Source organism: Danio rerio, chromosome 10 (genome assembly GCF_049306965.1).
Source record: "Danio rerio strain Tuebingen ecotype United States chromosome 10, GRCz12tu, whole genome shotgun sequence".
Taxonomy (NCBI): Eukaryota; Metazoa; Chordata; class Actinopteri; order Cypriniformes; family Danionidae; genus Danio; species Danio rerio.
The window spans coordinates 46,160,001-46,173,333 of record NC_133185.1 but is presented as its reverse complement, the minus strand read 5'-3'; the positions used below and the strand labels follow the sequence as shown (position 1 = coordinate 46,173,333).

General features: G+C 35.6%; 1 protein-coding gene across 2 annotated transcripts in view; it reads left to right on the top strand.

The window, feature by feature from the left end:
* The window catches only part of bmp1b (bone morphogenetic protein 1b), an 81,491-nt gene that overhangs the window by 2,286 nt on the left and 65,872 nt on the right, over positions 1–13,333 (top strand). For both annotated transcript variants that reach the window (XM_005155406.5, NM_001039812.1), the window contains 2 exon segments: positions 9,724–9,834; positions 12,463–12,612. In XM_005155406.5, the coding sequence (XP_005155463.1) occupies positions 9,724–9,834; positions 12,463–12,612 (261 nt within the window).

Here is a 13,333-nt window from a genome sequence, read left to right as displayed (position 1 = left end):
AATGTGTTGTTTCGTCCAAGGCTTTACACTGGCCATGTGTTACATTACAGAGCTTGATGAGTTCCTTTATGAAACAGATTGTATATAATTTGCTGGTTTCTGATGGATATTGGGAATAAATCTTACATGGCAATATTTAATTTGTCTGTGATTCATAGGGCATGGTGATATGACAAACATCTCACAATACAAGTCATCTCATATCCTGATAATGATATACGGGGGCCAATTTAGTGTTGGAGGTTTCATGATTAAATGTGAGCAGCCAATCGTCATCGATTCCACTAGTAAAAGCAGAGTGTGAAGGTGTAATTAGCAGAGTAATAATTTAGTTTTACTTAAAATATTGAAATGCACACAACATTATGGCGAGGCGAGGCAGTGGCGCAATGTTGTGCTGTCGCCTCACAGCAAGAAGGTCGCTGGTTCGAACCTCGGCTCAGTTGGCATTTCTGTTTGGGGTATGCATGTTCTCCCTGCGTTCGCGTGGGTTTCCTCCAGGTGCTCCGGTGTCCCCCACAGTCCAAAGACATGTGGTACAGGTGAATTGGGTAGGCTAAATTGTCCGTAGTGTATGAGTGTGTGTTTGGATGGGTTGCGGCTGGAAGGGCATCCGCTGCGTAAAAAACTTTCTGGATAAGTTGGCGGTTCATTCCGTTGTGGCGACCCCGGATTAATAAAGGGACTAAGCTGACAAGAAAATGAATGAACAACATTATGGGTGACATATCAGAATTCAAAAAGGGACAGATAGTTGATGTGTGCCTCACTGGCGCATCTGTGACCAAGATAGCAAGTGATGTATCTAGAGCCACATTATCCAGGGTAATTTCAACAAACCAGCAAGAAGAAGAACCACATCCAACTAGAGTAACTGTTGATGCATAAGGAAGCTGTCTGAAAGGGTTATCCAGGTGCTAACCCGGATTGTATCCATCTCATTGCCAAACTAAGGGTCCTATCATACACCCAACGCAATAGTGCTAGTTTTAGCATGGAGTTGTGCAAGAGTTGTGCAAGAGTTGTTTTGACGTTTTGCGCCACGCTGTTTAAATAGCAAATGCATTTGTGCTTATGTGAGCCCACAGGCGTTCTGGTACAAATAAAGATGGTGTATTGAGGCACATTGCTGGTGCGTTGCTATTTTGAGGAACTTAAATAGAAGGTTCAAATAGATCAGATCAAAGCTGGTCTATTGTCCAGTAGGACAATAACAAATTCAATTAAAATTTTGGCTTCTAACGATTATAAAAAACCATTAATCGAGATAAACGATTATTGCATCATTTACCGCCCCCTTTCCAGTTGTACACGTGTTGCTCTTAAAAGCGCGAAAGACTGCATGATTCTGTGCGTGTGTGTGGCGTGCACACACAGTCACAACAGGAGCACGCGGTCAGCATTCTGTCTCACTCGCACACTGATCTAAAGTCATCCTAATGTGAGTGTTTTAATGGTCAAATAGGTGTCAACTCGGTGTTTGGTGATTATTCATATTAACCCTCATTTGTGCAATAAACAAATGAGTTGAGAATCAAAAGACACGCAAAATAGAAACCATTAAAGACACAGCGCGCGATAATCCTTGAGCCGCCTGTTTTTATGCTTATTAATCAAACAATAAATGGAGAACATGCCTCTCTGCTCTTGACTGAAGGACTGCTGCAGCTAAAGGGTTTTTCTGACATTGAAGATGCTTAAAGCACAGTTTGTTTCATATTTTTATTCTATTGTATTTATTTCTCTTTTGTTTGCAGGGAGGAAAATATCTGTATATGCAGTTGAAGTCAGAAATATTAGCCCTCCTGAATATTAGCAACTCTTTTCCCCTGATTTCTGTTTAATGGAAAGAAGATTTCTGAACTGATTTGTTTTATCTTTGCTATGATGACAGCACATAATATTTTACTAGATGTTTTCCAAAATACAAGAATTCAGATTCAAAGTGCGATTTAAAGGCTTATTAAGTGTAATTAGGCAAGTCATTGTATAACAGTAGTTTCTTCTGCAGACAATCAAAAAATATATAGCTTTAGGGGGCTAATAATATAGACTTTAAAATGGGTTTCAAAATTTTTTAACCTGATTTTATTCTAGCCAAATAAAAAAAAAAAGCCTTTCACCAGGAGAAAAAAATATTAGAGGAAATACTGTTAAATTCCTTAAACACCATTTGGGAAATATTTATTAAAAAAAAGATTCTCAGAAGTGCTAATAATTTTGACTTTAACAGTAATCGTTTTGAATAATCGTGATTACAATTATGACCAAAATAATCTTGATTATGATTTTTCCCAAAATCGAGCAGCCCTATTGTCCAGTGCAGAGCGGGTTAGTGGTGCGCCTCGCTTACACATTGCTTAATACAGACAGGGTGTACAGCAATACGCAAATATCTTTACATATGAAAAAGAATTAAAATATAAAGGATATATATAGGATATAATAAGGATATATATATATATATATAGGATAAAAAATATAAAGGATTAAATTATTACAAAATGTATTATTTTCTAACCACAAATATAAAAACCATACTTTCATGACTTCTTCATTTCGGGGGCTTTTTCAGTTTATTCATAACAATTTGCTTTTGTATAATGTTATCATTATTATTAGCAGTATTATTTATTATATGCATATTTATATTTGTTTTATTAAAAACTAGCTTAGATTTGTCCACCTGTCAGGTATTAGACCACATGGGGCACAGCATGTGTATTTGGATATAACTCATTTTTTTTGACCACACTTCGTTAGTTGTTAGTTGTTCAATTATTCGTTTACTGTAAATTAGAACTAATAGTTTTGAAATAATTTAAAGGGGGGCTAATAATTCTGACTTCAACTGTATGTTGGCTGACTTGAGCCACAGAGAGGAGTTTACCACAATGACGGAGTTCGATTCCGGTGAAAAACAGTTCCAGAAAAGACAAAAAAAGAAGAAGCCAAAAAATAAAAAAAACAACAACTAAATAACAGGGTGTGAATGTGGTGAAATCTGAAAACGGGGTCAAATTTTTTCAGATTTCACCACATTTTCACCCTGTTATTTACTTGTTTATTTTATTGGGTTAAGGGAAGTGGGTGGTCGCTGGTCAATCAGTGCTTTTGAAAACCCTATCGGTTGGGTTTAGGGAAGGAGGGATCCGTCAGGGGGGGGGATCAGTCAGTCGACAGCGACCTCTGGTGGATTTACGTGAGAACAGCAGGTGCGAATGACACAAGAAAAATTTGAGATCCCAAAAAGTGTACACTGCGGCCTCGGTGGATTCGCTAAAACAAAACAAACTTCAAAGAAACGTAGCTCCTGGGACGGATTTAGCGCTCTCCAGAAATGTATATAGTGGTACATTTTCAGAATGAGCTTGTTGCAACTAGTAAGCTGATGTTAAACGTGAGATAACCGGCTTGTAAAAAGTGTCCATCCATGATGAATTAAAGTCTGAATTCTGAGGTGCACATGATTTTCTTGCTTATTTTTGATTAATTGTTTTTGCGAATGTTACTCCAGGATCTGTTCAAGAGCAGAACAGTTTCTGTTGAAGGCACCTGAGACTCTCTGCTGATGTTTTTCGGCCTGTCATCTCAATAAGGCTTAAGTTTTGATGTCTTTTGTTGCTACACTTTCAAGTTTGGAGCAGAACATCAGTGCGGACTCTGATAATGATACATGGCCATTTATCTGTCACACACAGTTTACACTGGGATTTCAATGCAACCTTAAATTGAGTATCGCTTCACCTCTAAAATTAGTGTGCTTTAACTCGCGCCTTTCTTCTTTTGACGTTTGCAGATCACGATGACAGGAGGGTGTGAATGTGTTTATTTATATGCAAGGTAACAGATTTGACAGACTTGGGGTAAAAGCCTTGAGTGATGCGAAACCACGCTCATTTTTGTTTATTTGGAAAATGCAGTGGGCTTAATAAGGTTTCCTGCCAGGCTGAGAACACTAGGGTAAAATAATAATAAGTGCTCCCTGCTGCTGCGAAGTAAAGAAAACAATGGATTCTGCTTCTAGGTCACATTGCAGACATGATGAATGTTCACAGCCACACAAAGAGATCTGTAATGCCTTTATAGAATATAAAGGGGGAAAGTTAATTAGTAAAACTGAAACACAAGGACACCAAAACAAAGACCCCATGACACCAAAATAAAGTTGAACTAATTTTTAAGGCCACTGGAAAAAAAGGCTAATTAAATGATAAGAATTTTGTAACCTTTTAATTGATTTCAATATTTGTTTAATGTTATTGTAATTTTTAGGTTATATTTGTTTTTTTTTAAATGTTTTGTAGTTGTTTTGTCATTTATTAATTTTGTTTAGATTGAATCCTAGCTTTTTGTCATGTTTTATTTTAATTATTTTGTTTTATTTTTATTTTATTCTTTTAAATATTATTATTAATTAGTAATTGATTATTTTAATGTCAGTCCATACATTTAAACAGCTTTTCCAGGTCTGGGTCACAATAACTCAGGTTTATTTAACTTTTACTCCACTTTATGTTTACACTTTTACTTTACTTCACTTTTAAACTTTTACTTTTACATTACTTTTACACTTTTACTTTTCTTTTACACTTTAACTCTAATTTACTTTTTAACACTGTTACTTTACTTTACTTGATTATTTATTGATTTATTTATCAATTTATTTTGTTTTATTTTTAATCCAAACATTTTACCAGCAACTCCACGGCTGGGTCACAATAACTAGGGTTTTTACTTTATTCTATTTTATTTTATTTTACTTTCATTATTTTATTTTATTTTCAATCCATATATTTCAACAGCAAATTCAGGGCCGGGTCATAATAACTCATGCATATTTAATTTTATATTTAATTTAATTACATTTTATTTTATTTTATTTATTTTGATTTATTCATTTATTTATTTATTTTTGTTTTATTTTATTTTCATTCTATACATTTAAACGGCAAATCACAGCAAATTCAGTGCCGGGTCACAATAACTAATGTTTATATAATTATTTATTTATTTATTATTTTATTTTATTTAATTTATTATTTTATTAATTATTTAATACATTTTTTGTTTATTTATTTGTTTAATTATTTATTTATTTTAATTAATTAATTAATTTTTATTTTATTTTCGATCCATATGTTCCAACAGCAGATCCAGGTCCATGCAGGTCACAATAAAGGTTAATTAAATTTAATTAAATTTAATTTAATTTAATTTAATTTAATTTAATTTAATTTAATTTAATTTAATTTAATTTAATTTAATTTAATTTAATTTGTGTTTTTATTTTATTTTTAAATTTGTATACCCAATATTTCTGCCAATAAGAGATGCATCAAAACAGGAAAGATAGTAACTTCTTAGAGCTTCAGTTCACGAGGCTTATATTGCAAAAAATTATGACACATAATGACTCAAATTGTTGCCTTAACGGAAATGCTGGTTGTTTGTCACTTTCACAAATTGCTTTGCAAATTGGTTGCATTGCACTTTTCGCAAATAAATAATACAAGAAAGCTTTGAACTTTTACTGACAGACGTCTTAATGAATTTAAGATGTCTGTCTCTGTCTTTTTTGTGTGTGTGTGTGTGTGCTTGAATGTCGTCAGACTCTCATCTATCTTTAAAGACTTCTCTGGTTTTCAAGACGGGGTATAAAACCTCTCCCCATTCAATCCCCATCCATATCTTTAATACACAGATAAATATGTTGATTCGAAGATCTAACAAAGGATTAAAAATCTGGTAAACAAGAAAATTAACATCGACGTTGTGGATTTAAAGATTTCCTTGTGAAGGGCAAATAACTAATGGAAAATATAGAGTGATCCTTCATGCAATTATTGCTCTGCAAGGCATTGATAAAGCAGGCTAAAAAGCGTTTAGAAAGGAGAGCACATACCTAAAAAAATCCCTGTGCATTTAGATTGGTAAACCTTTCAAATCCCTCCATTTTAAGGACACCGCACCTGTGCTATATAACTAACTAGATATTAAAGTTTGAAGACACACTTTATGGTGGCTTGAGAAACTCTGGTGGATGTAGTTTGTTTGTTTTAAACCATTTGTAAAAGTTTGAATTGTTAGCATGTTTTTAGTTTGATATTTAACATATATTTCAGTCATGATTTTACTACCCCAAATCAGAAAAAGTTGGGACGGTACAGAAAACACACTTGCATTTCATTGCAGACAATATGAATACAAAATATTTTTATGTTTTATCTGGTCAATTTCACTTTATTTTTAAATAAGACATCTTTTCCCTTCCTTTAATCCTGGGGCCGTATGTATAAAACTACTCAAAAATGCTCTTAAGAGTAGTCTTAAACTTTGACTTAAGTGTCAAAAAAGTAGGACTTTTTTTAAGAGTAGGAGACTTTTATAAAGAATCTAAAAGCAACTTTCAGTAAAGTTTGAGTCTAATTTTTAAGTTCCGACTTAAGTGTTGTAAATCAAGGACTACAATGATTGAAACACAAAATGGCTGCCCTTGACCTGAATCAGCCTATTAGGAGCCTGCAAAGATGAAGTCACAACAGCACGACACCATTCACTGATGAAACAATGCAATGAAATGACTCAATAATTTAAATATCATTAAGGAGTGGTTTTGCATTATGTGAAAATACAAATAAGTACATGCATTTTACACAATCTTGTACAAATTGATTGATTGCATGGACGAATGTGATGCTACTTAAGTCATTAAGCTGATAAAACACATAATTGTAAATTGCACTGTTAGCTGTATATAAAAGAAAGAACAAAATTTAAAAAGAAAAGATTCAAAAAGAAAACCAAACTGGTCCAAGGAGGAAAGCGTTCTTCCAGATGACATCCAGGGGAACTTAATTTTGTTCAAGTAACCCAGTGAGGCGATTCTCTAAAAGAACCCGAGCATCATGTGTTGATCATGGCCATTTTGGCACAAGATTCAGGATCTTGTAATTGGCATCAAACAAAGCTTGAACATTGATGCTGTGAAATCCGTTTTGACATATACCACCTCATTTATACTCTGAGCAATGATGGGAACATGAGTGCCATCAATGGCTCCAACAATTCCAGGGAAGCCCGCAATCCTCATAAAAGCCTCTCGCTTTTGCTGTGTAGTTTGGAGGTCACTTGGAAAGTCAAGGAATCTTCCTAATTATGTTTGGTGTTGTTAGTGCTGTTTATGTCCCTGCTGACTGTGGATTGCGATGGGCCTAAGTCATCTCTGGTGCACTGCTTCATCTTTCCAGACACTAAAAAACGTCATTATTACCTTCATTTCTGCAGTTAAGGCAGTGTTTCGTAGAGTTTGAGAAGTTGTTGCATTTCTGACTAGATTAGTTCCAAAAAGAAAACCTTCGTGATCAAACGTTTTAGCAACTCCCTGCCATCATATAATTGCAACACATTGTTTTTGTTCTTGAAAGATGCATTGAGATACACACTCAACAGGATAGTATATGTATGTAGTGGCGTCCCAAATGGCACACTTATGTTTTTTACTAAGCGGAAATTCAATGTTTTTTACTAAGCGGAGAATTTTGCTTTCACCATCCAAAATAAATAAAGTTATTCAACATGTGTGTCCGATAGCTCCGCCCCTTCCGCTACGCAAGCAAACCTGCGGTCGTTGAGTGCGTGAAGTGTCCATCATTACACACTTCATTTTAGCAGCTGAATGAGTGCATCATCCGGGTAATTAAAGTGCTCTTATTATTTTTAGAGTTTTCAGTGTGAATGCACTACTTACAGTATTTATACTACAAAATGGTGTAGAATAGTGCATAAGTATGCGATTTGGGACGCAGCTCAAGTCTGAACACTTAAGAACCTTTATAAATTGCACTTAATCTTAAGTCTAGAAATGAAAGTAAAGTGAAGTCATTCTTAGAATTTTTACAAATTTATGAGTAAAATATTCTACACTGAAAAGCTTTATACATACGGCCCCTGCGACACATTACAAAAAAAAAAGTTGGGACAGAAGCAGTTTAGAGCTAGTAATCAGTTAAATAGGGTATATGCCGAGCTAGTGCTGTTCCCATGCTGATAAACTTCCGGTGACCTGTTATTGTTAGTTTTTTCCATTTTAAACGATTCCTTTTACAGCATCGATGTTGTAATGTAATTAAAATACATCAGTTAAATAGACTCTGGCATTCATTTATTTGCTTAAGCGTAAAACGAGACAACAAGCCGTTTACTCGCACGCGCCTGTCAGAATCGGCAGGCTAGTGCAGAAGCTCCATTGAATATACTGGGGTAAAACAAATACTCATATTATTAAGACATTACAGGGGAAAATGCAATTTAATGCAGTGCTTCTTGTACAATCTGAGACCCACTTTATATCGGATATCACACTATATAGGATTTTTAAAGAAAACAGACCTTAAAGATGCTGATTTTACATTGGCAAACAGTTCACCGGAAAGGCTCAACCCAGGTTACTGGCAAATTAAAAGTCCTATTAGCATGCTTCGGCATATATCCCATTGGTTAAATAATGATGTGATTTGAAACAGGTGTTGTCAACAGGTGATTGTAATTATGTTTTGGTACAAAAGCAGCATCCAAGAAAGATTTAGTCCTTTAGGAGCAAAGAATGGTAGTCATTTGGATATTTCATCTTCAGTAGTCATTCATTCATTCATTTTCTTGTCGGCTTAGTCCCTTTAATAATCCGGGGTCGCCACAGCGGAATGAACCGCCAACTTATCCAGCAAGTTTTTACGCAGCGGATGCCCTTCCAGCCGCAACCCATTTCTGGGAATCATCCCCACACACACTCACTCATACACTACGGACAATTTAGCCTACCCAATTCACCTGTACCGCATGTCTTTGGACTGTGGGGGAAACCGGAGCACCCGGAGGAAACCCACGCGAAGGCAGGGAGAACATGCAAACTCCACACAGAAACGCCAACTGTGCCGAGATTCGAACCAGTGACCCAGCGACTTTCTTGCTGTGAGGCTACAGCACTACCTACTGCGCCACTGCCTCGCCTATACTTAAATAAAAAATCCTTAATCAAAAAGAGGTTTAACCACTTAATGAGATAACAGGGATTAAAAATAAAATCCCTGGTGTCTCCGCGCTCTCTCTCCTTCCCAAAATATAAACCAAAAACACAACCACTGAGAATAAACAAGAAAATATGACTTATTTACAGAAATAAGGAGCAAAAATAACAATGGGAGGGATTCAGCCAAAATAAATGACAATAAACCAAGCTAACTAAATTAGAATAAACTTCCCTAGAAAGTAGATAATAAAATAAAATACAGAAATCTTACCTCCCTACTAACAAACACAGCAGAAAACGAAAATAACAAATAGAAGGCACCAAACCTCCCTACCATGCTCCAAGGATTAGCAAATCTAGTTTATTTTTCAGGAAGTTTTGCTGGTGTGAGACTAGTTTTTCAGCATCTCCCTTCAATCTAAACCACCTGAATATAAAGTAGTCCATTAAAACCCGAGTTAAGAGCATAGAAAACTGTATGTCTGACCTTCTGAAGTCTCTAACATGCACTTTGGCTATCGTGACTTTAACCTTGTGACCTCACATTGTGTTTCTGGGCACTTGTGTTTTGTTAACTGGTGTTTTAAACTGTCCTACATGCTTCTCATTATGTCAGGTTTCCCCTTGTCAGTGGTGCTCTTTGACCTTGAGAAGTTCAGCTGCTGATTTATGTTTGTTGACTCTCCTTGTGTTAGTTGCTTTTTTAGGGGACATCGCCTTGGATGAGGAGGACCTGCGCTTTCTTAAAGCCCACTATATGCACGCTACAGAAAATGAGTCTTCAGGAAGCTCTAAACCTGACTCGGGTGAGTGTGGTTGCAAAAGATCACTGCTGATGTTCAATAATAAATGTTGTCAAATTATCGATAAATGTTGATACTAATATAATTAAAATGATACAATCTTGCTTTTGGTTATTGATATACTGGCTCTCTTATTTCACCAGCAGGGATAGAAACCATATTAAGGTTTTCTCCGGGTGCTCTGGTTTCCCCCGGGTGCTCTGGTTTTCCCCACAATCTAAACACATGCACTTTAAGGCTGATTTATACTTCTGCGTCAAACGCCGGCATATGCTACGGCGCTGACGCATAGCCCTTCGCCGTGGCCGTCGCGTCACTGACGTTCACCTCTCAAAAAATGTAACTACACGTCGCAACGACGCGTAGCGCAAGCTCTGTGATTGGTCGGCTTGGTAGCGCTGACGAGTCTGGCCGGGACCGAGAGTCGCGCGAATGACGCGAGCCAATGGAGCGATTTGTTTACAAGTGTGGAGTCCCGTGAAGGAGCTCCTGATGAAAAGTTTGTTTTGTGTTTACCTCATAGTTAAAGTTGTTGCACGTCCGCCGGTTCCTGCCTCTAAATGAGCGAGTTTGAGCCACTTGTACATCCAGGAAGTGTTCAGGAAAAGCAAAACAGCAGCGAAAAAACTCGACACAGAGGAGCATAACCACCTCACTGCCAACTAGCGTTTCAGAAGTGTTAATGCAGACCAACAGAGACAGCGCGCAGAAGTATAAATGCACAGCTACGCGCGTTGCATGCGCCGATGGGTTACGCCGGTCACTTGACGCAGAAGTATAAACCAGGCTTTAGGTGAATTGATTAAACTAAATTGGCTGTAGTGTATGGGTGTGTGTGAATGAGTGTGTATGGGTTTCCCAGTACTGGGTTGCAGCTGGAAGGGCATCCACTGCATAAAACATATGCTGGAATAGTTGGTGGTTCATTCCGCTGTGTCAACTTCATTCATTAATTCATTAATTTATTAGTCCCTTTATTCATCAGGGATTGCCACAGCGGAATGAAGTGCCAACTATTCCAGCATATGTTTTACACAGCCAGTTACTAATTAACTAGTAAGTCAATTCAATTCAAGTTTATTTGTATAGTGATTTTCCCAATAATTATTGAATAACATAACATTTAAATAGTTTAGTTATTCTTATTTCCCCTATTTATTTCATTTGTAAACTTTTAATGTTGTGTAAGTTGTTCCCCCATGATGTTAAAAATGATATTGAATATTGTTGTTTTTCAAGGTATCGTATTGAAGTTGGAAAATCCAGTATAGTGATAACACTAGGATACACCGACTTCATTATATGATTATATGAAGTAGTGATCAGATTGCAGAAGGTGTAATTGTAATTAAAAAGAGCATTTGCCATTAGAATATATCACTTTTTTTTAAAAACCTTTATTGGGTAATAAACCATACATGATAACTTGACGTATATGATACAGTATATTGACAGTGATTTATTTACACTGTAAAACCTAAAAAAGTTGACTCAACTTAAAATTGTGAGAAATTGCAAATAAACTCAAAAAAGCCATGCAGCAATATAGATTACATTTTAAATTGTCAATTTTTTAGAGTGCATTTTGTTTATTTCATATTGTTATACAATTTATTTATCATTCATCTAATATTATATACAGTTGGGAAAAAAAGTATTGGACTTGTCACCAATTTTTTTAGAAAACATTTCTAAAGTTGCCGTTGACTTGAAATTTTCACTGGATGTTGGTAACAAGCAAATAAATCCATATACTGTATGCAAAGAAAACATTGTAAATTAGTTTACAAATGAAGCTATGTGTAATAAAATAAAATGATGCAGGGAAAAAGTATTGAACACGTGAAGAAAGTGAGGTGTTGAAGGGCATGGAAAGCCCAGACAGCAGCTGAAATCTCTCAGTAGTTCTTCAGCAACCTTCTGCCCTTCCTCATTGTAAATTAATACTTGTACAGGAGTTGCTCCTGTCCAACATCAACCTTAGCAGGAGGATGATGAAGATGAAACCAGGGTGGACATTTCAGCTAGACAATGAGCCAAAACACAGCCAAGGAAACTCTCAAATGCTTTCAAGAGAAAGGAATTCAAGTTGTAGAATCACCTGACTCAGATTTGACAGATGAGACCCAAAGACCATTATCCTTGTGTCAATCCATTGTTATTACACACAACATTTTTTCTGAATTTTTTATTTATTTATTTATTTTATTTTATTGTTATGTTTGTATTGTTTGGGTATTTATTAGGCACCGAAAATCTATTAATTTCCAAAAATACTTTAAAAGGGATAATTCACCCCCATAAAGTGAAAATTCCCTCAATAATTACTCTTCCTCATGTGCTCTTAAACCTATTTGAGTTTTTTTTTTTTTTTTTTTTTTTTGCTTCTGTTGGACACAAAAGAATATATTTTGAAGAATGCTGGTTGCTGGGACCCATCAAGTTTTATATTGAGGTAAAAAAAGTCAGCATTCTTCAAAATATCTTCTGTTGTGTTTAACAGTGGAAAGAAACTCAAATAAAGTAAATGATGACATAATTTTAATTTTTAGGGTTAAACTATCCCTTTAATCTGTTTAATTGCTTTCATTTTGAGTGAATGTATTGGCTAAAGCCTTGTCTTTGCCCTAGTAAACAGATCCTCAGCTAATAGAAATGCAAAGGACGAGCCAGTGTTGGCAAATCAAAGCATCTTACGCAGAAGAAGAGCAGCCACCGCTAGACCTGAGAGAGTTTGGCCCAATGGCATAATACCCTACATTATTAGTGGCAACTTTACTGGTAAGTTTTGTTTTTTTTCTATTATTTGTTTAATATAATATTTATGAAAGTTTGTGTATAATATTTATTATCTTTAAACTATTGCAATTTAAAGTGCTTCATTATGCTTGTTCTTATGTTACCTTTCATGCAGTTTGTAATGTAGATGTTTGTCAATGCAAAAGTTGAGCAGTGTTTCAAAGATCAAAGTGCAAATTAGAGCTGTTCAATATATTGCAAAATTATTGTTATCATGATAATAGTATATGCAATATATGTATCGCAAACATGTGATAAATTAGATTTATTTTATGCATTGGCTGTTATGTCAATTTGAACAATCAGATGACCTTATTATCTTTAGCTCCACCTCCACAGTAGTTGCTGTTCTGCTATTGTTTTATCTGCATTGTTTATGCAGACATACCTGTCTAAAAGTAATACTACAACAAACATGGTGACATCCTTCAGACCGTGGTTTTGAACAGCATATTTCCCTCCAGCATGCAAAAGCAACCCTGATACTGATTTAGGACTTAGAAAAGTTTTGATTCTGTATTTTTAGCCAGAAGTGCTTTCTAAGAGAATAGAGTCAGAATTACGAAACAAACAGGGCCATCTGACCAATCAGAGAAGAGTAGGGCCATTTTACCAATCAAAACCAACTGGATCAACTGACCAATCAGAGAAGAGTAGGGCCATTAGAACAAACAAAACCAACTGGATCATTTGACCAATAAGA